Here is a 26,692-nt window from a genome sequence, read left to right on the forward strand (position 1 = left end):
TTAATATTTATTTAACACTTGCTCTAAGTCAAATGCTCTTATATATGTTACTTCATTTAATCCTCCCAACATACAATGAGATGGGCATCATTATTCTCATTTTACAGATAAGAAGAGCAGGGAGATAGCTGTTACATAGCAGCTGAGATATGAAATCCAGGCTTCAGTAGCTCCAAAGACAGATTAATAGAGTATCTGGGCTGTGTCAAATGCTTTATGGTTCTATGGATAAAAATGGTTATGGTTACTTATGGATGTAGGGATAAAAATAGGGATAAAAATATTTCAACTAAGTCTTTAGAATCGTCTCAGACCAATGACTCTCAAAGTGTGGTCCTTGGACCAGCAGCATCAGCATTTCTTGGAACTCATTAAAAACATGGATTCTCAGGTCCCAATCCAGACCTGCTGAATAAGAAGCCTTGGGGGAAGTCAAGAAGGGCAGGCTAACTAAACTAAGTCTATAAAGATACTAAAATGTTACAGAAATATACCAGAAATATTGTACCAGTTAGCTCTACTCTACTGTGGGGAAAGCAAATTGGTCTCCTATTCCATATGGCTAATAAATTCCTTATTAGGAATTTGTACATGGGGCAGGAAAATATTATTTGCTATGTATAATGTTCTGCTTCCTTCTAAGAAAGCCTGATCCTGGTAACCAGAGAAGTTTTTGCTTGCTAAGCACAAGCTCTTCACCATTTTCTTTCCTTTTTTTTTTTTTTTTTAAGATTTTATATTTTGACAGACAGAGATCACAAGCAGGCAGAGACGCAGGCAGAGAGAGAGGGGGAAGCAGGCTCCCCACTGAGCAGGGAGTCCAATGTGGGCCTCAATCCCAGGACCCTGAGACCATGACCTGAGCTGAAGGCAGAGGCTCAACCTACTGAGCCACCCAGGCGCCTCTCTTTACCATTTTCTAATGGCTTCTTAACTCCCTGCTCCTCCCTTGATGTTTGAAGGATGATCAGTATAGTATAGACCTCTAAAAAAATCTTATTTAGGGATTATCTTAGATCAGACTCCCTACAAGCAGAGCCCAAGATGGGGATTCTTTTGCAAGTAATCTATTGACAAAGCATTCTCAGGAGAAAGGACGCAGGTTAAGCAGTAGGGGAACGCTAACCAAGGACTTCTTCTTCTTTTTTTTAAAGGACATGTTCTTTTTTTTTTTTTTTAAGATTTTTTATTTTATTTATTTGACAGAGAGACATCACAAGTAGGCAGAGAGGCAGACAGAGAGAGAGAGGAGGAAGCAGGCTCCCTGCTGAGCAGAGAGCCCGATGTGGGACTCGATCCCAGGACTCCGAGAGCATGACCTGAGTTGAAGGCAGCGGCTTAACCAACTGAGCCACCCAGGGGCCCCTTCAAGGACATATTCTTAAACAGATCCTAACTTCAACCTGATCCTATGCGGAGGTCTGGAGCATGAGTTTTACCACAGTTGATCCTACCTGGAGGGAAGGGAGCCTAGTCTTTATATATCCCTCTTCCAGTCTCTTATTGACTGTGGGCTACTGGTAGTGGGATGAGGGTGAGAGTCTAATCTCTTGGGCCAAGTGGTTCCTGATAGCTGAGGGTAGCACTTTAGGGCAGCTCTGAGCCATTAGCAGACAACCCCGACAGCAGATGGGGGATGGGCAAGCCTAGATAAAAGGGATCTGGATGGGGCACCAACAGTATCTACTACCTCAATATTTTTTGGATCTCTGTTCATATCATTGGGTATCTATATCCATGCTTGCCTCTGGTATGATTTCTCCTCTCTATCCCTTGGCCTCACAGAACAATAATCTTGGAATAGCCAGCTTTCTGTTCTCCACTCAGTCTATAAGATAAATCAGCTCAAGTGGATACATTTATAGGATTCCAAATAGTTTGCAGAGGGTATTGAACATAGGCATTATCCCTTCTTATAGAATATATTTCTATCCCAGGAACATTTTGTTCTTACTTCCTATTTCCTGTTTCTGCAAAATGAAAGGATAGTCTGGCTTATTTCTAAACTTCATTCCAATTTAAAAATTCATTTGGCTAATGATTTTGCTCCACAAGGCAGTTGTTATGCTTGTATTCTTCGGGAACAAGCTTTACAGAAGCATTGATTAGAAATTAAGTCTGGTGTCATTGATAGACCTCAGGCATTATTGAAACTGAAAAGATTTCAACCATATCAGGAATTCATTTCCATTTGATCTGATCAAGATTCATTTTTAAATTTTTTTTTATTTTTTATTAAGATATAATATATTATTAGCCCCAGGGGTACAGGTCTGTGAATCGTCAGGTTTATACACTTTATAGCACTCACCATAGCACATACCTGCCCCAGTGTCCTTAACCCCACCACCCTCTCCCTACCCCCCCTCCGCCCAGCAACCCTCAGTTTGTTTTGTGAGATTAAGAGTCTCTTATGGTTTGTCTCCCTCCTGATCCCATCTTGTTTCATTTATTCTTTTCCTACTCCCAAGCCCCCTATATTGCCTCTCACTTCCTCAAATCAGGGAGATCATATGATAATTGTCTTTCTCTGGTTGAGTTGTTTTACTAAGCATAATATCCCCTAGTTCCATCCACATCATCACAAATGGCAAGATTTCGTTTCTTTTGATGGCTGCATAGTATTTCATTATATATATATATATATATATATATATATATATATATATATATATATATATATATATATATATATCACATCTTCTTTATCCATTCATCTGTTGATGGACATCAAGATTCTTTTTTTAAAGAAGATTTTATTTACTTGATTTTATTTATTTGAGAAAGAGAGCATGAGTGGGGCAGGTGTCAGAGGGAAAGGGAGAAGCAGACTCCTTGTTAAGCAGGACCCTGGGATCATGACTTGAGCTGAAGGCAGATGCTTAAATGACTGAGCTACCCAGGTACCCTTCTTTTTTTTAAATTTGAGTTAACATACAGTGCAATATTGGTTCCTGGTGTAGAATTCACTTACATACACTACCCAGTGCTCCTCACAAGTGCCCTCTTTAATACCCATCACCCATCTAGCCCATCCCATACCCATCAACCCTCAGTTTGCGCTCTACCATTAAGAGTCTCTTATGGTTTGTTTCCCTCTCTCCTTTTTTTCTTTTCCCCTTCCCATATATTCACCTGTCTTCTTTCTTAAATTCCACAAATGTGTGAGATCATATGGTATTTGTCTTTCCCTGACTGACTTATTTCACCTAGCATAATACACTCTAGTTCCATCCATGTCATTGCAAATAACAAGATTTCATTCTTCCTTGATAGCTGAGTAATATGACATTATATATATATACATATTATATACATATTATATATACATATATATGCACACATACTATATCTACACATATTATACACACACAGACACACCCTCATTTTCTTTACCCATTCATCAGTCCATGGACATTTGGGCTCTCTCCATGGTTTAGCTATTGTTGATAATGTTGCATTAAACATCAGGATGCATGTATACACTTTGAATCTGTATTTTTGTCTCCTTTGGGTAAATACCTAGCAGTGAAATTGCTGGATCATAGGGTAGTTCTGTTTTTAACTTTTTGAGGAACTTCCAAACTTTTCTCCGAAGTGGCTGCAGCATTTTGCGCTCCTGCCAACAGTGCAAGAGTGTTTCCGTTTCTCTGCATCCTCACCAACACATGTTGTTGCTTGTGAAGTTAATTTTAGCCATTTTGACAGGTGTGAAGTAGTCTCTCATTGTGGCTTTGATTTGTATTTTCCTGATGATGAGTGATGTTGAGCATCTTTTCATCAGTCTGTTGGCCATCAGGATGTCTTCTTTGGAAAGTGTCTATTCATGTCTTTTACCCATTTCTTAACTGGGTTATTTGGTTTTTGGGTGATGTTTGATAAGTTCTTTAGAGATTTTAGATACTTTATCAGATATGTCATTTGCAAATATCTTCTCCCATTCTGCAGGCTGACTTTTAGTTTTGTTGATTGTTTCCTTCACTGTGCAGATTTTTATCTTGATGAAGTCCCAATAGTTCATTTTTGCTTTTGTTTCTCTTGTAAGAAGTTGTTATGGCTGAGGTCAAAGAGGTTACTACCTGCATTCTCCTCTAGGATTTTGATGGTTTCCTATCTCATGTGTAGCTCTTTCATCCATTTTGAATTTATTGTTGTGTTTGATGTAAGAAAGTGATCCAGTTTCATTCTTCATGTTGCTGTCCAGTTTTCCCAATATCATTTGTTGAAGAGACTGTCTTTTTTCCATTAGATACTCATTCCTTCCTTGTCAAAGATTAGTTGACCATATAGTTGTAGGTCCATTTCTGTGTTCTGTATTCTGTTGCATTGATCTGTGTGTCTGGTTTTGTGCTAGTACCATGCTGTCTTGATGACTACAGCTTTGTAATATAAACCATAATATAGCTTGAAATCTGGAATCACTGTGCCTCCAGTTTTGTTCTTCTCTTTCAGAATTGCTTTGGCTATTCAGGGTCTTTTGTGGTTCAGTTCTAAATTTCTAAATTTTATTTCTAAATTTCTAAATTTAGAAATTTTAGGATTGTTTGTTCTAGCTCTGTGAAAAATGCTGGTGGTATTTTCATTGGGATTGCATTAAATGTGTAGATTGTTTTGGGCAGAATAGACATTTCAACCGTGTTTGTTCTTCTAATCTATGGGCATGGAATGCTTTTCTGTTTCTTTTGTGTGTCCTTTTCAATTTCTTTCATAAGTGTTCTGTAGTATAGATATTTTACCTCTTTAGTTCATTCCTAGGTTTATTCCTAGATATCTTATTTTTTTAAAGATTTTATTTATTTATTTGACAGACAGAGATCACAAGTAGGCAGAGAGGCAGGCTGAAAGAGAGAGAGGAAGAAGCAGGCTCCCCGCTGAGCAGAGAGCCTGATGTGGGACTCGATCCCAGGATTCTGGGATCATGACCTGAGCTGAAGGCAGAGGCTTAACCCACTGAGCCACCCAGGTGCCCCCTTATTGTTTTTGGTGCAATTGCAAATAGGATTGATTCCTTGATTTCTTCTGCTGCTGCTCTGTTATTGGTGTATAGAAATGCAACAGATATCTGCACATTGATTTTATATCCTTCAACTTACCTGAATTTGTGTGAGTTCTAGCAATTTTTTGGTGGAGTCTTTTGGGTCTTCCACATAGGGTATCATGTCATCTGCAAATAGTGGATGTTTGACTTCTTCCTTGCCTATTTGGATGCCTTTTATTTATTTTTGCTGTCTGATTGCTGAGGCTAGGACTTCCAGTACTATGTTAAGTAGTAATGGTAAGAGTAGACATCCTTGTCTTGTTCCTGACAATGATGATCCTTGTCATTGTTTATGATGATCCTTGTTCCCTATCCTAGGTGAAAGGATCTGTTTCTCCCCATTGAGGATGATATTAGCTCTGGGTCATTTGTATATGGCCTTTATGATGTTGAGGTATGTTCCATCTATCCCTACTTTGTTGAGGATTTTATCAGGAAAGAACACTGTATTTTCTCAAATGCTTTTTCTGCATCTATTGACATGATCATATGGCTCTTAACCCTTTTTTTTTTAAACCAACATGGTGTATCACATTGATTGATTTGTAAATACTGCACCACCCCTGCAGCCCAGGAATAAATTCCACTTGACAGAGGTGAACAATTTTTTAATGTACTGTTGAATCTGATTTGCTAGTATTTTATTGAGAATTTTTGCATACATGTTCATCAGGGGTATTGGCTTGTAACTCTCCTTTTTAGTGGGGTGTTTGTCTGGTTTTGGAATCAAGGTAATGCTGGCTTTATAGAATGAGTTTGCAAGTTTTCCATCCATTGGTATTTTTGGGAACAGTTTTAGAAGAATAGGTATTAATTCTTCTTCAGTATTTGGTAGAATTCCCCTGGGAAGCTACCTGACCCAGGACTCTTGTTTTTTGGGAGATTTTTGATTACTGATTCAATTTCTTTACTGGTTATGGGCATGTTCAAGTTTTCTATTTCTTTCTGTTTTAGTTTTGATGGATTGTAAGTTTCTAAGAATTTGTCCATTTCTTTCTGATTGCCCAGTTTGTTGGCATATAATTTCTTCTTTTTTCCCTTGTTTTATAGTATTTATTTGATTCACTAAATAAACTGTCTTTTCATTTGATGGCGTTATGACTTCTTTCTTATTTATGGAAATTGACTTCTTGATTTTTACCTTTTTTTAACCAACATATAGTACATCATTAATTTTAATGATTCATTAGTTGTATATAATTTTTCATAATATTCCTTTATAATTGTATTTCTGTGGTGTTGGTTGTGATCTCTTGTCTTTCATTTGTGATTTTATTTACTTGAGTCCTTTCTCCTTTCTTTTTGGTAAGTCTGGCAAAGGGTTTATCAATTTTATTAATTCTTTCAAAGAACCAGCTCTTAATTTCATTAATCTGTTCTACTGGTTTTGTTGTTGTTGTTGTTTTATAACATTTTTTTCTGCTCTAATCTTATTTCCCTTCTGCTGTCTGTAGGCTTTATTTGCTGTCCGTTTTCTAGCTGCTTCAGGTATAAAGTCAGGTTGTGTATTTGAGACTTTTCTTACTTTTTGAGGAAGGCCTGTACTGCAATATATATCCCTCTTAGGATTGCCTTTGCTACATCCCAAAGTTTTGGACTGTTGTGTTTTCATTTTCATTTGCTTCCATGGATTTTTAAATTTCTTCTTTAATTTCCTGGTTAATCCATTTATTCTTTAGTAGGATGTTCTTTAACCTCCATGTATTTGAGGTCTTTCCCATTTTTGTTTTCATGTGGTTGACTTCAAGTTACTTCAAGTTTCATAGCATTGTGGTCTGAAAATAAGCATGGTATAGTCTCAGTCTTTTTGTACTTGTTGAGGGCTGATTTGTGACCCAGTATGTGATCTCTTCTGGAGAGTGTTCCATGAGCACTCGAAAAGAATGTGTATTCTGCTACTTTAGGATGAAATGTTCTGAATATATCTGTTAAGTCTGTCCAGTCCAGTGTGTCATTCAAACCCATTGTTTCCTTGTTGATCGGATTAGAGGATCTGTCCATTGCTCTAAGTGAGGTGTTAGAGTCCCCTACTATTATTATATTATTATCAATGAGTTTCTTTATGTTTATTATTAATTGATTTATGTATTTGGGTGCTCTGAAGTTGGGGTCATAAATATTTACAATTGTTAGATCTTCCCTTTTTTTAAGTGTTTTCTTTTTTAAGATTTTATTTATTTGACAGAGAGATCACAAGTAGGCAGAATGGCAGGCAGAGAGAGGGAAGCAGGTTCCCTGCTGAGCAGAGAGCCTGATGCGAGGCTTGGTCCCAAGACCCTGAGATCATGACCTGAGCGGAAGGGAGAAGCTTACCCACTGAGCCACCCAGGTGCCCCCAATTGTTAGATCGTCTTGATGGATAGACCCCTTAATTATGATATAATGCCCTTCTTCATCTCTTGTTACAATTCTTGTTTTAAAATCTAGTTTGGGGTTGCCTAAGTATCTTAGTCGGTTAAGCACCAACTCTTATATTTTGACTCAGTTCATGATCTCAGAGTTGTGGGATCAAGCCCCATGTTGGATTCTGCACTCAGCATGAAGTCTACCGATTACCTCCCTCTCCCTCTGCTCCTCCCCCTGCTTATACTCTTTCTTTCTCAAAGAAGATTTTTAAAAATTAAATAAATATATATAGTTTGTCTAATATAAGTATGGCTACTTTGGCTTTCTTTAGATGTCCATTAGCCTGATAGATGGTTCTCCATCCCCTTTCTTTCAATCTGCATGTTTTGTTGGGTCTAAAATGAGACTCTTATAGAAAGCATATAGATGGATCTTGTTTTTTTACCCATTCTGGTACCCTATGTCTTTTGATTGGAGCATTTGGTCCATTTACATTCAGAGAGTGATTTTTGAAAGATATGAATTTAATGTCATTGTGTTACCCATAGAGTTAGTGTTTCTGGTGATGTTCTCTGGCCCTTTCTAATCTTGGTTGCTTTTGGTCTTTTACTTCCCACTCGAAGAGTCCCCCTTTTAATTTCTTTCAGAGGTGGTTTAGTAGTCACAAACTCCCTTCATTTTTGTTTGTCTGGGAAATTCTTCATTTCTCCTATTCGAATGACAGCCTTGTTGGATACAGAATTCTTGGTTGCGGGAGTGCCTGAGTGGCACAATTGGCTAAGTGTCTGACTCTTGGTTTTGGCTCAGGCTGTAATCTCATGGTTGTGAGATTGAGCCCTGCATCAGGCTCTGTGATCAGCATGCAGTCTGCTTGGGATTCTTTCTCTTTTTGCCCCTCCTGCTTATGCTCTCTCTCTCTCTCTCAAATAAATAAATCAGTCTTAAAAAATTGAATTCTTTTTTTTTTGATATATCATCTTTTTATTGGTGTCAATGCACACATATGCATATTTCAGTGGATGGAGATAAAGTAGATTTCATTCACATTTGGCATATATATAAAATTGTGTATTTTAAACTTTTTTTAAGGATTTAATTTAATTCTTTCCCTTATTTACTTATTTATTTATTTTCAGTGTAACAGTATTCATTTTTTTTGGCTGCATATTTTTCCCATGCAGCCCCTTGAATATATCCTGCTACTTTTTTTCTGGCCTTCTGGATTTCTGTGAATAAATCTGCCATGAACCTGATCCGTCTTCTCTTATAGGTTAAGGGCTTTTTTCCCCTTGTAGCTTCAAGATTCTTTGTCTGTGTATTTTGTGAATTTGACTATGATATGCCTTGGCAATGATCAACCTTTGTTGAATTTAATGTGAGTTCTCTGTGCTCCTTGGATTTTGACATCTGTGTCCTTCAGGGAGGTTTTTATCTATAATTCGTTTGAATAAAACTTTTGCCCCCTTTTCTCCCTCTTCATCTTCTGGGGCTCCTATGATACAAATGTTACTACATTTTAATAAGCTGCTGAGTTCCCTAAGTCTACCTTTGTGATCCATTACCTTTCTTTTCCTCTTCTTTTCAGCTTCATTATTGACTAAGATTCTTTTACCTTTAATTGATATTAAATTTTCAGGACAAGGGATGAATTTCTTCAAAAGATCAAAGAATGGCAGAGTTGATCTCGAAGTTCTGCTTCAATGATCAGTCATGTATTTGCCATACAAAAATAAACGACACTTTCACTTCCATTGTGAAGTCTTAATGAAACTGTGGCAGAAACTGAGGCAAGACACTGAAGTGTCTCTATGTGTCTTATTTCAATCAAGTATAAGATGGTATTGAAAAAAATTCTAAATGTAAATAGTTGATGGTAGGGCCACCCCTGCCAGATACTGGCTCTTTGTGTGACTTAAAATAAAACACCTATTCAGGCTTATGAAATGCTGAAAAATGTGCCCCCTGGGTAGGTAGGGGTGACTATTAAAAAGTCACTCTTTTCTCCTGGCTGTAAGGCCTGAAGGAAGCACAAGAGTTGCTAACTGAAGTGCAATCCAGGTTTCAGTCCTACTCACACCTTTCACCTGAGACTTTGGCACAGAGCACAAGTTTCACATCAGTAATGTGATGTGGAACACCATCAATGATGTGTTCCCAGTTGTAAGAGTCTGATCATTGTGACTAAACTGGTTTTCCATTTTTTGATATAAACTTTTATATCTGTCAAAAGACATAAAGGCTACAAAATTGCTGAGTGGTGCCATGCCTCAAGATGTACTTCAACCACCTCCATAATATAGATGTTGAGGAGAGCTTCCAAAACAGAAAGTCCCCCCCAAATATATTCTGTATATACCTTCTCTGTATGTATTCTTTGTTCATTTTTATCACATGAGGAGACTTGCCTTGACACTTTGGCATTGGACTAAGGGGTACCCACCATTTTAACTGAGGTTCTAGGGTCACTTGCTTGTGTAGGAGGTCTAACATAGCATTGCCATGCTAATCTGTGTAGATTTGCCTTGGTATTTTACTATAGTTAAGTCATTAATGCAATATCAGTTAGAAATATTTGACAATGAATTACTTTTCTTAAGTTCCTAGAAACTTAAAATTGGGGGGAAAGAAACCTGTTGATTTTTCTCCAACACTGAAATCATCGCAGTGTAATTACTTGATGTTTTACTTCCAATATTGTGTGAAGAAAGCCTGGAAGAAAGGAAATCTTTGGCAAGTTATATTAAATGGTTAGGATCTATTATGTACACCAGAGACCCAAGGGTCATTGCTGGAGTTTTTGTTAATCTTTGCTGATGAAGTAGATATACAGAAAAGGTGATGAGGGAAGAAAACATAAAAAGTAAAAATAGGAGATTAAAAATAGCTTTGGAAAAATTAAGGCTATATCTTCCTCCCTTGTTTTCTTTATTCCTAATGTTATAAATAATGTCTTTGTAAGATGAAAAGTTAAGAAAGCAAATAAATTCCTATAGTTTTATGTTGAGAAAGATATTAAATTGGTGTATACATAAAAAGAAAACTTCGGGGCTTATTGAGATAAAGTGATTACATTATGACAAGAAAATGATTAGAAGTTATTTTTTTTTAAAGATTCTATTTATTTATTTGACAGAGAGAGATCACAAGTAGGCAGAGAGGCAGGCAGAGAGAGAGGAGGAAGCAGGCCCCCCGCCGAGCAGAGAGCCCAATGCGGGACTCGATCCCAGGACTCCGAGACCATGACCCGAGCCGAAGGCAGCGGCTCAACCCACTGAGCCACCCAGGTGCCCTAGAAGTTATTTTTGATTGAGTGAAGAATATACCTTCCATTTGGTTCAGAGAGTAACCCGTAAAGAAAGGTCATTACCATGGGCTACCATTTAGATAGTAGAAGTATACTTAGGATTATGTCCTTTATATATAGGTAGTTTGAGGGAGAGCTTCCACAGTGTATATGGCACCTTCTGGTTAAATCATTCTATACTCTCTACTGAAAGAAGATAGTCTGTTACACTCCATTCTTTCTTTCTTGAGTGGTCCTAAGAAATTACCATAGACAAGAAAGTCAACTTTGATATTTACTAGAAAAAATGGATTTTTCTCTTATAACATTATCTGCCTTTTCCTCCCTAAAAATATATTTTATTGCATGTTCATTGCAAATCTAATTTGTAATTCATCTCTTACTCACTTAAGTCATAGTTATCTGCTAAAGAATATCTGTCAACCAGCCTGGAAACATTCTTCTAATAGTAGAGGCAGAACATAAAGATGGTTATTTTTTTTTGTCCCCTGTGAAATACATTATTTTCTTAAAGTTCCACTTATGTTATTTAATATTTTGACTAAAAATGTTTAATTTGTACCATAATAATACAACAGTACAAATTTTGATCACCCACAAAAGCATGTAGCCTTAATTACAATAATCCAGTGATGCAAATTTTTGTTATCCTGGTTAGAAATTGTAGAGAAGAGAATGGGCTAAAATGTGGCAAGTAGTGCATTTATAGACACATCCGGTGTGGGGTGTGAGTAGATGCACAATAAGCACCAACATGAAAAAATTAAATTGCTTCTGCTAGAGAATTTGAACCTATGAAAATATCACTCTGCAACGGATCTTATGTTCCCACCTAGGTTTCCATGGTTTTGCCACTTGTTCACAAAGGCTTCTTTAGGCTTTTGACATTAAATGTTCATTACGGAGAAGAGGTGTGTGATTTTGAAAAATCCTTCCCACATATAACCAGAAAAAACTCGAATTTGGGCACTGTTATAGCTGTTTTCCGAGAATTTCATCATTTCCTCCATGCATAAGTAAATGTCTGTCCACCTCATTTGCCTGAAAACTACTACATCAGCAAGATGGATCATTTGGCTTCCTTGTTGGTCCTGGGGGATATGAACACAGCCCACAGATCTACCAGCAGCTGACTGCCTGGTAAATGTTTACTTACAAATTAGCACAAGTGATAATTTATTAAGGTAATAAGCATAGATTACATTTAATGGCTTAGACATTATGCATTATGAACACAGTATTTTATGTTTAGTTGAAGCAAGTGTACACGACTATTAATATAATACCCAAATGTAACTCGAAATTGTGCATTAGAGAGTTTAAACCAAGTCAAGCCATGTATTGTAGTGCATCGGCGCTTAAATTAAGGCCTTCAGGAAGGTTTCACAATGGTAAAGCAGTATCACATCATTCACCTATACTGTGTGTCAAGATTTGTTTATTTCTTAGATTCTCTTCTCCTTCCTCCATACGTTGACTTTTTCAGGTACTGAAGAACATTGTTTCTCTCTTGACAAACATCACTGCATCAAAACTTTGGTTTCTGAAGCTGAGGTGAATAATCTGTCAGCAGGGACACCATGACAGCCTGGGATGACACAACAAAGAGAAAGAAAGAAATGGGCAAATATTAGCAAGACTCTGCTTAGGGATCTAAGGAAGAGGAAATGGATTGCTGCTTTGAAGGCCTGTAGTTAAAATGTGTTTTCCAAAGGAAATGATAAGGGGACAGTTCTAAATTAATATCTATTTTTATTTGGATAGAGGAAGGTCTGGAAGGATCAGACCGACCCAAATAAATGCAGAAACGCCATGCTTACTTAGGCCTCATTCCAGAACTAGTGGATAAGAGAGTTAAAATGAGATACCATGGTGGTAGCCATTATTGGATTTTCCAGTCATAAGTGAAACCTAGGTATTGGTTGGTTTTAGAGAAATATAATCCCTCTCATCCTGATGTTTATGCTGTGGTTTGGTCACTTATAACCTAGAGAAGTTTAGAATCAATCAGATGTAGAATAAGAAAAGTAAATTATTTGGGCTAACAAATAGTGTCTGCCTGAATCTGGGTCCTCATGAAGGAATATTTATAATTTACCCACAAATGGTAATTTGCACTTTTACTCTTCCCAGCTTCCACAATAATGACAATAGTAATAATATCAGAAACAACCACAACAAATGCTTACTGAGTGCTTACTGTGTACTGAACTAAATGCCTTATCATATGTTGGTCACTTAAGAAATATTTGCCAGGCACTGTGCTAGGTGCTGCTAGGTAGAAATGTCTATCCATTATCTCATTTAATGCAATAAGCTTCTAAGGTAACTTCTGTTACTATCATTTATATATGGGAAGATCCTGGAAAAAGCAGATAGTACACAACTGGGTTTAGACTCAGGTTTCTCTGACTTCACCCTTAGGAGGTGGCTTTACTGCCTTACATGTTCTTACTGTCTCCTTTTGACCATACTGTACATGTGTCCCTAGCCTATACCAGAAATGCAAGTTTTCTATTCATAGGTATTCATTGAATGTATTTACTGAACAGTAACCATGTGTTCGGCCCTGTATTGAGTGCTTTATGTGCACCATACCACTTCATATTCTTACCTACTTGTGTGAAGTGGTAAGAGATAGGAAGGTGTAGGTATTTCCTGAGTGGTAGTAGTAGGGGATGGATTTGCATCTGCCTGTCCCTAAGATCTTAATCATTACGCTTAGATGACTCTTACCTCATTTAATCCTCATAAACTTATGAAGTTATTTCTATTTTTATCTCCATTATCATATGAATAAACTGGACTTGCTCAGGATCACATAGAGAGTCAGAATTTTAACTTAATTTCCAAAAAGTCTGTATTCTAGAAGCAATACCCTATATCACCAGTAGGCTACAAAAAATGTTTTGAGCACAAATATAAGGTGTCATGCTCCCTTCCAGGTATAACAAAGAGCATTATAGACAAGATTGATGCTCTTATGAAGGCGTTTTCATTATAGTAGGGGGACAGGAAAATACCAAGTCGGGATAAATGTCATTAATAAGTAAAATAAAAAATGGAGGGGCACCTGGGTGCCTCAGTGGACCAAGTGTCTGCTTTTGGCTCAGGTCATGATCCTGGGGTCCTGGGATTGAGCCCTATGTCTCTCTCAAATAAATAAATTTTTAAAATATTTAAATAAAATAAAACAAAAATAAAATAATGTGATAAAGGAGGATGAAGAACCTCTTTAAGAGTGGGTAGCAAAGGAAATAGTTAACAAAACAAAGAGGCAGCCCACGGAATGGGAGAAGATAGTCACAAAATTATACTACAGACAAAGGGCTGATATCCAAGATCTATGAAAAACTCCTCAAACTCAACACCCACAAAACAGGTAATCACATTAAAAAAAATGGGCAGAAGACATGAACAGACACTTCTCCGAAGAAGACATACAAATGGCTAACAGACACATGAAAAAATTTTCATCATCATTAGTATCAGGGAGAGCCAAATCTAAACCATATTGAGATAGCACCTCACACCAGTTAGAATGGTCAAAATCAACAGTACAGGAAACAACAAGTGTTGGAGAGGATGTGGAGAATGGGGAACCCTCTTACACTCTTGGTGGGAATGCAAGTTGTGCAGTCACTTTGGAAAACAGTGTGGAGATTCCTTAAGAAATTAAAAATAGAGCTACCCTATGATCCTGCAATTGCACTACTGGATATTTATCCCAAAGATACAGATGTAGTGAACAGAAGGGCCATCTGTACCCCAATATTCATAGCAGCAATGGCCACAGTCACCAAACTGTGGAAAGAGCCAAGATGCCCTTCAACAGATGAATGGATAAAGAAGATATGGTCCACCCAATCCCATCTTGTTTCATTTATTCTTCTCCTACCCCCTTCACCCCCATGAGAAGTGTGTAAACGTGGTGATTCACAGACCTGTACCCCTGGGGATAAAAATATATTATATGTTTTTAAAAAATAAAAAAATTAATTAAAAAAGAAGATATGGTCCATATATACAATGGAATATTATACCTGCATCAGAAAGGATGAATACCCAACTTTTGTATAAACATGGATGGGACTGGAGGAGATTAAGCTGAGTGAAATAAGTCAAGCAGAGAGAGTCAATTATCATATAGTTTCATTTACTTGTGGGGTATAAGGAATAACACGGAAGTCGTTGGGAGAAGGAAAAGAAAAATGAGTTGGGGGAAATTGTAGAGGGAGAAAAACCATGAGAGACTGTGGACTTTGAGAAACAAACTGAGGGTTTTGGAGGGGAAAGGGGGTAGGGGTTGGGTGAGCCTGTTGCTGGGGGATCAAGGAGGGCATGTATTACGTGGAGCACTAGGTGTGATTCATAAACAATGAATCTTGGAACACTGAAAAAATAAAATAAAATTTAAGAAAAAAGAGTGGGTGGCCAGTGAAGGCCTTGTTAAAGGAATAACATTTGAGATTTGAATGACAAGAAGAAACTAGGAAGGCCAAACTCTAGGATAAGAACACCTTCCAGGTAAAATATTTTAAGCTTCTTTATGGGTTTTTAGGATCACATTTCAGTTTTTTTTTATTGTTAATGGTCATTGCAAGTGTCAAATTTATTTTCAAATGTTAAGTCTTATAAAGTCAACTTGGAGTAGAGTTGCCAGATTTGGTTAAATGAATAAATAAATACAGACAGTTAAATTGGCATTTAAGAAAGCAACAGGGTTTTTTTTTTTTAAACTGTAAGTATGTTCCAAATATTGCATGGGACATACCTATACTAAACAATTATTTGTTGTTTAGCTAAAATTCCAATTTAACTGGGTATCCTGTATTTGATCTGTCACCCCTAATTTGGAGAGAAATAAAGTATGAAAACACTGTGCATTAGATTTGCAGTGGTGTTGCATATCTAAGGACCATTCTGATAGCAGTGCTTTGAAGTATCAGCTCTACTGCGCAGTCCCTTTAGGTTACTTCAGGTCCACAGTAAAAATTGTAGGCAGAGGAAGAAAGGTACCTGACATTTTATGAGTTCTACAGCCTTCCTAATTACTGAAAAATACAAAAGCAACCTTCGTGGGGAGGAGAGGGCATATTTAAAAAACAAAATAAATTGTTGTATGAGTTCTAGTAGTTTGGGGGTGGAGTCTTTTGGGTTTTCCATATAAAGAATCATGTCATCTGTGAAGAGAGAGAGTTTGACTTCTTCATTGCCAGTTTGGATACCTTTTATTTCTCTTTGTTGTCTGATTGCTGTTGCTAGGACTTCTAATACTATGTTGAATAAGAGTGATGAGAGTGGGCATCCTTGTCATGTTCCTGATCTCAACAGGAAGGCTGCAAGCTTTTTCCCATTGAGGATGATAATTGTTGTGGGTCTTTCATAGGTAGATTTTATGAAGTTCAGGAATGTTTCCTCTATCCCTATACTTTGAAGCGTTTTAATCAGGAACGGATGCTGGATTTTGTCAAATGCTTTTTCTGCATCAATTGAGAGGACCATGTGGTTCTTCTCTCTTCTCATATTAATTTGTTCTATCACATTGATTGATTTGCAAATGTTGAACCATCCTTGTAGCCCAGGAATGAATCCCACCATGGTGGATAATCTTTTTAATGTGCTATTGGATCCTGTTTGCTAGGATCTTGTTGAGAATCTTAGCATCCATATTCATCAGTGATATTGGTCTTAAATTCTTCTTTTTGGTAGGGTCTTTGCCTGGTTTGGGGATCAGGGTAATGCTGGTTTCATTGAAAGAGTCTGGAAGTTTTCCATCTGCTTCAATTTTTTGAAACAGCTTCAAGAGAATAGGTGTTATTTCTTCTTTGAAAGTTTGGTAAAATTCCCCAGGGAATCCATCAGGTCCTGGGCTCTTGTTTTTTGGGAGGTTTTTGATCCCTGCTTCAATCTCGTTACTAGATATTGGTCTATTCAGGTTGTCAATTTCTTCCTGGTTCAATTTTGGGAGTTTATAGTTTTCCAGGAATGCATCCATTTCATCTAGTTTGCTTAGCTTATTGGCATATAACTGTTGATAATAACTTCTGATGATGGTTTCTACTTCCTTGGTGTTAGTTGTGATCTTTCCCTTTTCATTCATAATTTTATGAATTTGGGCTTTCTCTCTTTTCTTTTGTATTAGTGTGGCCAATGGTTTATTGATCTTATTGATTCTTTCAAAAAACCAGCTTCTAGTTTCATTGATACATTCTACTGTATCTCTGGTTTCTACCTCATTGATCTCAGCTCTAATCTTGATAATTTCCCTTCTTATGTGTGGAGTTGATTGGTTTGTTGTTGATTCTCTAGTTCTTTAAGGTATGAACAGACACTTCTCCAGTGAAGAGGCTATCAGACACATGAAAAAATGCTCATCATCATTAGCCATCAGGGAGATTCAAATTAAAACCACATTGAGATACCACCTTAAACCAGTTAGAATGGCCAAAATTAGCAAGACGGGAAACAACATGTGTTGGAGGGGATGTGGAGAAAGGGGAACCCTCTTACACTGTTGTTGGGAATGCAATTTGGTGCAGCCACTTTGGAGAGCAGTGAGGAGATTCCTAAAAAACTAAAAATAGAGCTTCCCTATGACCCTACAATTGCACTACTAGGTATTTACCCCAAAGATATAGATGTGGTGAAAAGAAGGGCCATCTGTACTCCACTGTTTATAGCAGCAATGGCCACGATCGCCAAACTGTGGAAAGAACCAAGATGCCCTTCAACGGACAAATAGATAAGGAAGATGTGGTCCATATACACTATGGAGTATTATGCCTCCATCAGAAAGAATGATTATCCAACTTTTGTAGCAACATGGATGGGACTGGAAGAGATTATGCTGAGTGAAATAAGTCAAGCAGAGAACGTCAATTATCATATGGTTTCACTTATTTGTGGAGCATAACAAATAGCATGGAGGACAAGGGGAGATGGAGAGGAGAAGGCAGTTGAGGGAAATTGGAAGGGGAGGTGAACCATGAGAGACTATGGACTCTGAAAAACAATCTGAGGGTTTTGAAGGGGCAGGGGGTGGGAGATTGGGGGAACCAGGTGGTGGGTATTAGGGCACAGATTGCATGGAGCACTGGGTGTGGTGCAAAAAACAATGAATACTCTTATGCTGAAAATAAATTTTTAAAAAATGAAAAAAAAAATAAAAAAACAAAATAAAACAAAGTCATCCAAAGGCTTGTCCCTTATGCACTATGGAGAGAATGATATGATGACTAAAGTGTTCTAAAGAGCACGGCTAGAATTCACCCAACATGGAGGCCTTGAAAAGCTCCTCTAAGTACTGAAAGAATATGCATTTGCTGGGGAAGGCATGTGCTACGGTGAGCCCTGTGAATTGTGTAAGACTGATGAATCATAGACCTGTACCCCTGAAGCAAATAATACATTATATGTTAATAAAAATGTTATATGCTTTTGGAGCAAGCCACACCCTATTTAGTTATGTATTTGACATTAGTCATTATGGACATGTTAGAACTTGAGGCTAGATTGTATTTTTCTTTTCTTCTTCCATCCTGATTTTAAATGAAATTATGTGTGGAAATCGTTCTCTAGACAGTAGTCCTGTCCAGTAAAACATTCTGCAATTATCAAAATGTTCTATGTCTGTGCTGTCAGATACAAATAATGTAGCCACCAGCCATGTGTAGCTATTGAGCACTTAAAATGTGCTTAATATGTCTGAGGAATACACTCTTACATTTCATTATATTTTAATTAGTTTAAATAGAAATAGCCACAAGTGCCTAGTAGCTATTGCACTGGCTAGGGAATTTCTAGAGGAAAACAAGTATTGTGCCTTTAGAACATCCCAGAGAAATGTATCTCAGTAGTGTTGAGCCTAAATGCCATTCTAAATAAGTTACCTAAGAATCATTTCTTTCCATGTAAAATAGGAATTTAGACTAGACAATCTCTAGGGTCTCATCTCCCCTGAAAATATCATATTCCTATGAATTGTACAGGCTAAGTGGGGACTACATACTATTCTTTTTTTTTTAATCTCCAAATGCCTGGCAGAGGGACCAGCACCCAGTAGATGCATAGTATACGACTGCCAACATGAACTTCACTCAATGGGACCTCTAGTCTCTAACTCAGAGAATTGAAGAATGTAGCATGTGTGTCACCACCTCTCTTCCAGAATCCATGTCAGGTGTCACTAGTCAGTTATGCCACTTTATTTCTGAGACCACAGGCAGGCTTAGAACCTTCTGAACATAGATAACTTAAGTAGCCTGTTGCTGAGACTGAGGGCCCTATGATTAAAAATCATTTGCCATCTGTATAGTTTGATCTGTTGATCTTATCTGTGAGGAAACCAGGACCCAGGGAGGTAATACTTATCCAAGGTGGCAGAGTTGACAAGCATTAAAGACTATATAAAATATATAAAGTATATGCTGGCTAACTGAAGATAAAAAAAAAAGTATATAAACTATGCAATATATAAAGAATGCATCTAGGGTGCAAGTCTTCTCACTCCCAGGCAATATTCTTTCTATTTTAGATGCTCTACCTTCATTTTAACATGGCTATGCCTCTTGTTTGCTTTGAAATATATTTTCCCCTATTAATAGTGGGCACTTCAGGAAGGTAGGGTATGGAGAGATGGTGGTAGGGCACTGGGTGTTATATGCAAACAATGAATCATGTAACAATACATCATCAAAAACTAATGAAGTACTGTATGGTGACTAATGTAACATAATAAAAAAAATTTTAAAAAAAGCTTTGGAAGCACTGGTCTAGATAACATGGCAGTTGCCATTTTGGCCAAAGCTAGTGTCCTGAGGTGGCCAGCTGGAAGGTACAGTAAAAACAAAACCATCCCTCCTATTATATATAACAAATTTAGACCTGACATATAACTTTCCATTGGAAAGGAAACCATGATTGGCTTTCAAGCAGCCATAGTGGAGCTCAAAACCCCCCTGGTCACTGTATTAGGTCAACAATGAAGAAGATGTCAGTGATAATAATTATCATAATACTTTCAGTGTATTAGACACCATACTAAATGCTTACGTGTATTATTTTAATGCTCACAATAACCCTATCTATTTCCATTTAGATAAAATAACCCTATCTATTCCCATTTAGATAAAATGAATTCCCATTAGATTAAAAAAATTACCAGAGTCCTTTCCAGCTCATTTTTCTGTACTCCAGAATTTGAAAGTTATAAACTACTTTTCCCAAAAGCTACAGTGCAGACATGACACTCAACTGTAGGTACTCAAGTCTTAGAGTCATAAGCGAACAATGTGCATTGAAAGCCATCGTCTGAGAGATTAGATCTTCTGGTCTAAGAAGATGTGGGGTATCTGGTTCAGCTGGGGCAGCAATAATGGAGTATCTGGCATTTAGTTTCAGGGGTCTTAGGTACCAGGCTTTGCATAGCTGTGTAAGTGCTGTTTGGCTACTAAAAAACCACGATGTTGGGCGATTTTCCTGTGTGTGTTGTTTCTGAATATGTGGTATCCAGGAATGACTTGCTGCACCTTCTTTCCCCAGAGATTCTGGGCACTGCTAAATGTCTCTTAATAAATTCTTATATTATCCTTTTATCTTTCCTAGAGTGGCCTCTGTTTGCTAGTAAAACCCCAGCTGGTACAGTAATTGAAATCAGTTAAATCACTAAAAACTAAAAAACTAAAAACAAAAACAAAAAACCCACAGTGGTACTAAATTATGACACATGATTGTCAGTTTTTCAAAGAAGAAGGTGATGCTTGGACTATTGTAACACACAGATGTAAGGTTAATATTTCCTAGAATAGCAGTGATGAAGATGAAACTTATGTTAAGTGGAGAAGTATTTTGTTAAATTTGTTTTGTTGCAGTTCTGGAAATGTTTAGTACCTAAAGTAGATATATCTATAGAGCCAAAGTCAAGTAGAGAACCAAAACAATGATCTAGGTAAGTCATAAAAGGAAGAAAAGAGAAAGGAAATAAGATTTCTTTAAATACTCATTTTGTGCCAGGCACTGAATTTGGAATCTCTATAAATATTAACAAGGGGACTGTAAAATAAGAATTATACAATATAATGGTTGGCAGGCAATGGTGGCTGGTGTTCAGGCTGATTAAGAGCAGCCTCAATTTTTATTAAAATAGATATATTTGGGGGCACCTGGGTGGCTCATTCGGATGAGCACCCAAATCTTGATTTCAGCTCAGGTCATGATCTCAGGGTCATAAGACTGAGCCCAACCTGGGGCTCCACACTTGGCATGGGACCTGCTTGGGATTCTCTCTTCCTCTCCCTCTGCCCCACCCCCGACCCACTCTTTCTCACTCTCTCTCTTTCTTAAAAAATAAAAAAGGCAATAAAATAAAATAGATATATTTGGAAGGACATCAATTTTATGCCATTAAAAATACAATATAAATGCTAAGAAGCAATAATAATCTATTATGAACTTTCTGGGAAAAAATAGATGCCTTATGAGTAAGTCATATAGGTAGATAATCTCAGTTGCTTACTATTTACCAAAAGGCATGAATGACCAAGTTAGGACCACACAGAGAACCTCTTCTTAGCTTCCATTCCCCATTTCTTGCTTACCATGATTGTCCACTTCCTGTTTTCAGCCTCTGGGAATACTAGTGATCGTGGAGAATAAAACACTTCATCATCCACTTCTTCTGGCTTTCTGGGCAAGCAGTGTAAAAATGTCCAGTCAGAGGCAGCAACTTTAGCAGTCTAAAGAAGAAATAGGATGTGTCTGTGTTTTGACTAGTATATACGGCTATTACTTTTGTCTTCTTCAATATTAAAACACACATATGGTGTGGAGTCAGAGACCAAATGCAAATTGAGAGATGATGAGGGAGAGCAGTGGTTTAAAATCAAGGCACCAAAAGGAAACATAAATGGTACTTTCAACTTCTGGAATTTTATAGTCTTTTTTTTTAATTTGGGAGAATGTTACTCCAAATTAAACCACTAATTCAGTTTTCTGGTTCTCTGTCTAGAGGGATTGTGAATATTTCAGTAAAGAGTTCCATGGATGTAATGCGTGGCTGATAGCAAAAGTGACCCATTATGCCCCAATATATTTTAAAAGTTGCTTTTATGAGGTTATGTTACATTTTGAGCTTATCTACAAGTTACAGTTTTTAGCAGTTGAAGCATACCTCGTCACTAATTAAAACACTTTTGAAAGAGAGTGTGCTGAGATAGGAGTGCATTAAACAGGATTATGGGCACTATACACAAGAGGTTTCCCTCTTAATGCAAAAGTCCCTAACAGTTGTGATTTTCTCCAGCCATTAAGTTCTGAAAGCTACATTTTCCCATCCATTTCCATTGTTCGCTTACAGAGTCAAAACTGCAGTACCTCATAATTTCTTACCTCAAAATTACTGCCTTTTACTAAAATTTTTACTTCCCATACTTGTTCGAGGTTCAGAACCTTCTGAATTTCTAAAATAATGGCAAAGTTACATGGGAAAGGAATAACATTCAAGTCAGTCATACATCAGCGTGATGAATGTTCTTCAAGCCTGCAGTCCTAGCAACACAAAAATGCCTCAGGCTGGTCAAGGCAAGGACAAGGTAAGCCACAAGGAATTTAGAATTTCTCCATGAACGTATTTCCACATATATGCCAACAGATTAGCCATAATGTATAAATAACTTCTATAACCAATAGCGGCAAAAAAAAAAAAAAAAAAAGAAAATGGGCAAAGGATACGCTAGCATTTTAGAAAAAGACACATGGAAATGGCCAGTAAACATGAAACGATGTTTAGCTTCATTAGTAATCAAGGAAATGCAAAATTTAAAAAGCATGAGATACAGATTTTAAAAATTAAAAATGTAAATAACAACTAAGAGTAGAAAGAGTATGGAGAGAGTAGAAATTATCAATTCTTTTTGGATGGCTATTTAGCAGCATTTACCTATTTTAAAAAGTATATACCACTTTACACAGAACTTCTTTTTCCATGGATCTATTCTCCAGTAATACTTGCACAGAGAAATACGTATAAGGATATTCATCACGGCATTTTTTGTAATTGGGATCATTAAAAAAGCCCAATTTATCAACATAAATCATAGTTCCCCCAGACCTTGGAATTTTATGCAACCATTTAAAATAATGAAAAATATCTAAATAAATGGACAAGAAAATCTAAGATTTGTTAAGTGGGAAAAGTAAGTCAGAATAATATGTCCGATATGCCATTTACGAGACATTAATAGTTGTGTGTGTGTGTGTATATGAAGTCATATATAAATACACAGAAAAGGTCTGCAAAGAGATGCATCAAATTGTCGAAGCATGGCTCCCTCTGGGAATAGTCACTGTTGAAAGGATATAGGAAAGACACTTCCACTTTTTATTTTCCAAACTTCATTCTATTCACATGGATAAATAAGGAGCTAGTATTTACATATTGCTTTATCAATGAAATATCTGTTGTGTTTGCTCAGTCTCTTTCTCCACCAAAACAGACTAGCTGCTCTGCTGACAAAATCCCAACGTATACTTGCCTGGTAGAGTATTCTTCCAGAAGAGCAGTTCTCAAAGTGTGACCCTGGAGCAGCAGCATTGCATCACCTGGGAACTTGGTATAAATGCCAGTTCTTGGGTCCCACCTCTAATCTACTAATTCAGAACCCTGGGGGAGTGGGGTCCTGCCAGCTATGTATTAAGAGCTCCAGGCAATTCAGAGGCATGCTCAGCACTGAGAAGACTTGCTTCAGATCTTAATGAAAGGCATCAGAGTAGATGGGATTCCCCTGGGAATGCCCTGGAAGCCATAAGCAAAGCTAAACTGGACTCGAGTGTCCTGAACAACTAGAGGCAAGGACTAGCCTGAAGAACCTAATTATGCAGCTTTTCTTAGAGGAGAAATCAGAAGAAACTGCATGCAACAGAAGTAACAGTGTCTCTAGACACACACATAGATAGCAAAGCATTCTGATGCCTCCCTGCCTCCATCGCTGTGAGAGGGAAAAGCTTGCTTCTCTCTTCTGCCTGAGTGCAAATGCCTGTATCCAGGACAAAAGAGTCTTTCCAAAGAACATCCATAGCTAAGCTTCAGGAGGAGAGAAATCCCTGGAGGATGCAGTCAGCGAGTCCTTTATAGGGAAGGAGAGGACAGTCTACTGTCCCTAAAGTGAATGAGTGATCAGATGGTTCGGCCCTTTGTGAATGGAATTAATGAACCTTCAGAGAGGCATCACTTTGTACCTTCATTGTAACCTGGTAACCTTGGAAAGCCTGGAGCCGCTTTTTCTTCTCCTCTTCTTGTCCCATGCTTATCCACGTGTCTGTAATTAACACATTGCCTCCACGAGCCGCTTCCAATGGATCATTTGTCAGTGACAGCTTGGTGCCGTTCTAGCATACACAAGCATGGCTGTTAAACAAGTTCATGGGACAGAGAAAGGCCATTGTAAGTTTACATATAAGGAGCATACCTCCTTGGCATACTGCTCTGCCACCTTGGTCACACTGGGATCTGGCTCATAACCCTGCAGGGGGAAGAAGTCAACTGTTATTTAGGCAATTGTTTTGTATTAGGCTGTCTTATATATGCGTTATTTTCCTCTCAATAGCAAGCCCGCTATCCTTCCCTTTGCTGCTTCAAGTGGGATATGGTATTGACATCTAAATTCCAAACCTTCGTAGGGCTTTTGGGAATTTAACAAGGTAACCAGCTGCCCCATCTTTCTCTTATTATCCTTGACCTCTTTAATTATCAGATAAACAGGGCGTGGTGCTTTGCAGCTCTCAGTAGGGCCCCTTCTCCTTCCTCTAATAGTGTTAAGAGGATTACATACGTAATTCTACAAGCAGATGCCATTTTGTCTCCATCTTTCCTTGAGCTGTGTGGGTTTTTTTTTTTTTTTGCAATGTTTTGTTTGTGTTTTTGTTTTTGTTTTTGTCTGGGATGCTTTTCTCCGCTTGCTTCATGTGGCTAACGTTTTCAAGTCTCAGCTCAAATGTCTCCTCCGCAGAAGAACCTTCCCCAAGCACCCCAGCTAAATACGCACAGGCCACGTGCCAGTGTTCTGAGTGCAGGACTCGTGCTTTGAAATGCCATTTACACCACAAGCACCCTGCTTTTGCTCAAATATATTTGTTTGGGATCATTTGGTGAGAGCAGGGTCAGGGCTTGGGTGAAGTAAGCGAGGCGCTGAGACAGTTTAAGCAGAACTGTCGGAGTCTTTGTGAGCACAAATGGCACACCAGAGGGGCCTCGCTTGCTTGGCCGAGTCTCAGCTCTGGGTGAGGGGACATATGAGGGCACTAAAGCCTCCCCCACCCCAAGCTATTCCAGATGCCTCAGGTAGCCCTGCACCTCCCCTCTCCCTCTCCAATCTGTTCTGTCAACAGCAGCAAGGATTGTTTTCTCTGAAGCCTGCAATGTTTACCACTTGTTCCTTAAGTCCAAGCTGATTAAGAGTATCAAGGCTTCCCCCTACCCCCACATTCCCTGTTTCTGTCTCTCTTAATTCTTCTCAACATCTTGCTGTAGGAAAGGCAATCTTCTTGTTATCTCCGTACTATGTCTTGCCCCTTTCTGCCATCTCAGCCTTTTACCCTTGAACACCTCCTCCTGTCCCCTCCTGGGGGTCTTTGTTGGAACATGTCAGCTCTTCTTTTGTCAGACTTTAGCCCAGCCTCACCTCTGGACCCTCCATATGGAGGTCTTGTCAGTCCAAACAGCGCAGTTATTCTCACCTTCCTCCATCCTTCTCATTTTCCCGAATTCTTAGCATTTATTATAAGTTGGGTTTTAGAAATTCTCAGAGGAGCATTGTGATACACACTGTGATATGCCACTCACATCCCCCCTTCATGAATAAAGAACTTATTCCCCCAGCTGCTGGGCGTGCTGCCAGAAGATGGCTTTCAGCTGCCAGCCCTCTCTGGGCACTGCCTCAGCTGCAGAGAGCTGACTCATCCAAGGTCACATCCCCTTCTGGGGCGACCTACATTCAATGACTGATTGACAGAAGGGGTTGGAAACTTGACTCCTTCCTCCCAACTTGGAACAGCTCTAAATGGCCATCTCGGATCTAGAAGTCTCTGTAAGGTCAGACGAGGCTGTTGTTCGACCTGCAGTGCAGCTCGGCTTCTTCCTCTGCCCACTCCTGCTTTCCTCCCTTCCCTTCCACAGGTGTTGGTCTCAAGGGCGTGCCCTAATAAGCATCCTGCACACCAAACTCTGTCTCAGAGTCTACTCCTAGGAACCTCAGCCTGTCACAGGCATGTTCAGGTTCATTCCTTTGAAACTGTCTATTTGCACATGAGTGTCTACCGTAGTTCCTTCTCATAACAAAATTCTTGAAAGAAACTACACGTGACGCTGATGATGGTGACACAGACATTTTAGACCGCCCTCAAATAGCCGTAAGTTCTAGAGCTCTTTTATCGGGATGTGGAGAAGGTAATTAATAAAGCTTTGCTAATTTAGTAACTAATGTGACCATTCATACCAGTAAACATAAATGAAGAGGCTTCGCCATTACACCATGTGCCTCCTGCCCTGAAAATTTAGCCTTCCCTCTAGAGAGCAGGTTTTATACTCCCTATATATAATCATTCTTACAGAAGGAATCAATAAGTACTTAGAGAACCAACAGAGAGGTTTGGAAATTAGAAAATCACCCAACCTTGCATGCACTGGGCCATGACTGAGAATACAAAGAGGAATTCTTTACTCACAGCTCAGCTTTCAATACTAAATCACTCATTGGCTTTTACATAAATCTTAAAACCAGAGGAAGAAGGTGATTAACAAACCCAGTTCAGTCTAAATATTCACTTAGAACAATGTTAAAATCATTACCATCAATAGTTTATGGAGCAATTTTACAATCAAGGACAAAATTATGTTTTCTTGAACATGTAAGTTATTCCCAGTTGAAGAATGGGGAAATAGATTAATTATGGCCTTGGAGACTTCAGGGCTTCTTAAATTTACAATAAATCTCCTAGCTTTATCTTGA

The 26,692-nt window shown here is 38.2% G+C and overlaps 1 protein-coding gene across 1 annotated transcript in view; it reads right to left on the bottom strand.

The window, feature by feature from the left end:
• Nucleotides 1–12,106: 12,106 nt before the first annotated feature.
• The window catches only part of OTC (ornithine transcarbamylase), a 62,726-nt gene continuing 48,140 nt past the window's right edge, over nt 12,107–26,692 (bottom strand). The window contains exons 7-10 of the mRNA XM_082717904.1: nt 24,155–24,208; nt 23,925–24,074; nt 21,287–21,424; nt 12,107–12,276 (exon numbers count right to left, since the gene is read on the bottom strand). Coding sequence (XP_082574030.1) covers nt 12,217–12,276; nt 21,287–21,424; nt 23,925–24,074; nt 24,155–24,208 — 402 coding nt within the window. The 3' untranslated portion in view covers nt 12,107–12,216. The remainder of the gene's footprint in view (nt 12,277–21,286; nt 21,425–23,924; nt 24,075–24,154; nt 24,209–26,692) is intronic.

The sequence above is a fragment of the Mustela nivalis genome (assembly GCF_964662115.1).
Source record: "Mustela nivalis genome assembly, chromosome: X".
In the NCBI taxonomy this organism is placed as follows: domain Eukaryota; kingdom Metazoa; phylum Chordata; class Mammalia; order Carnivora; family Mustelidae; genus Mustela; species Mustela nivalis.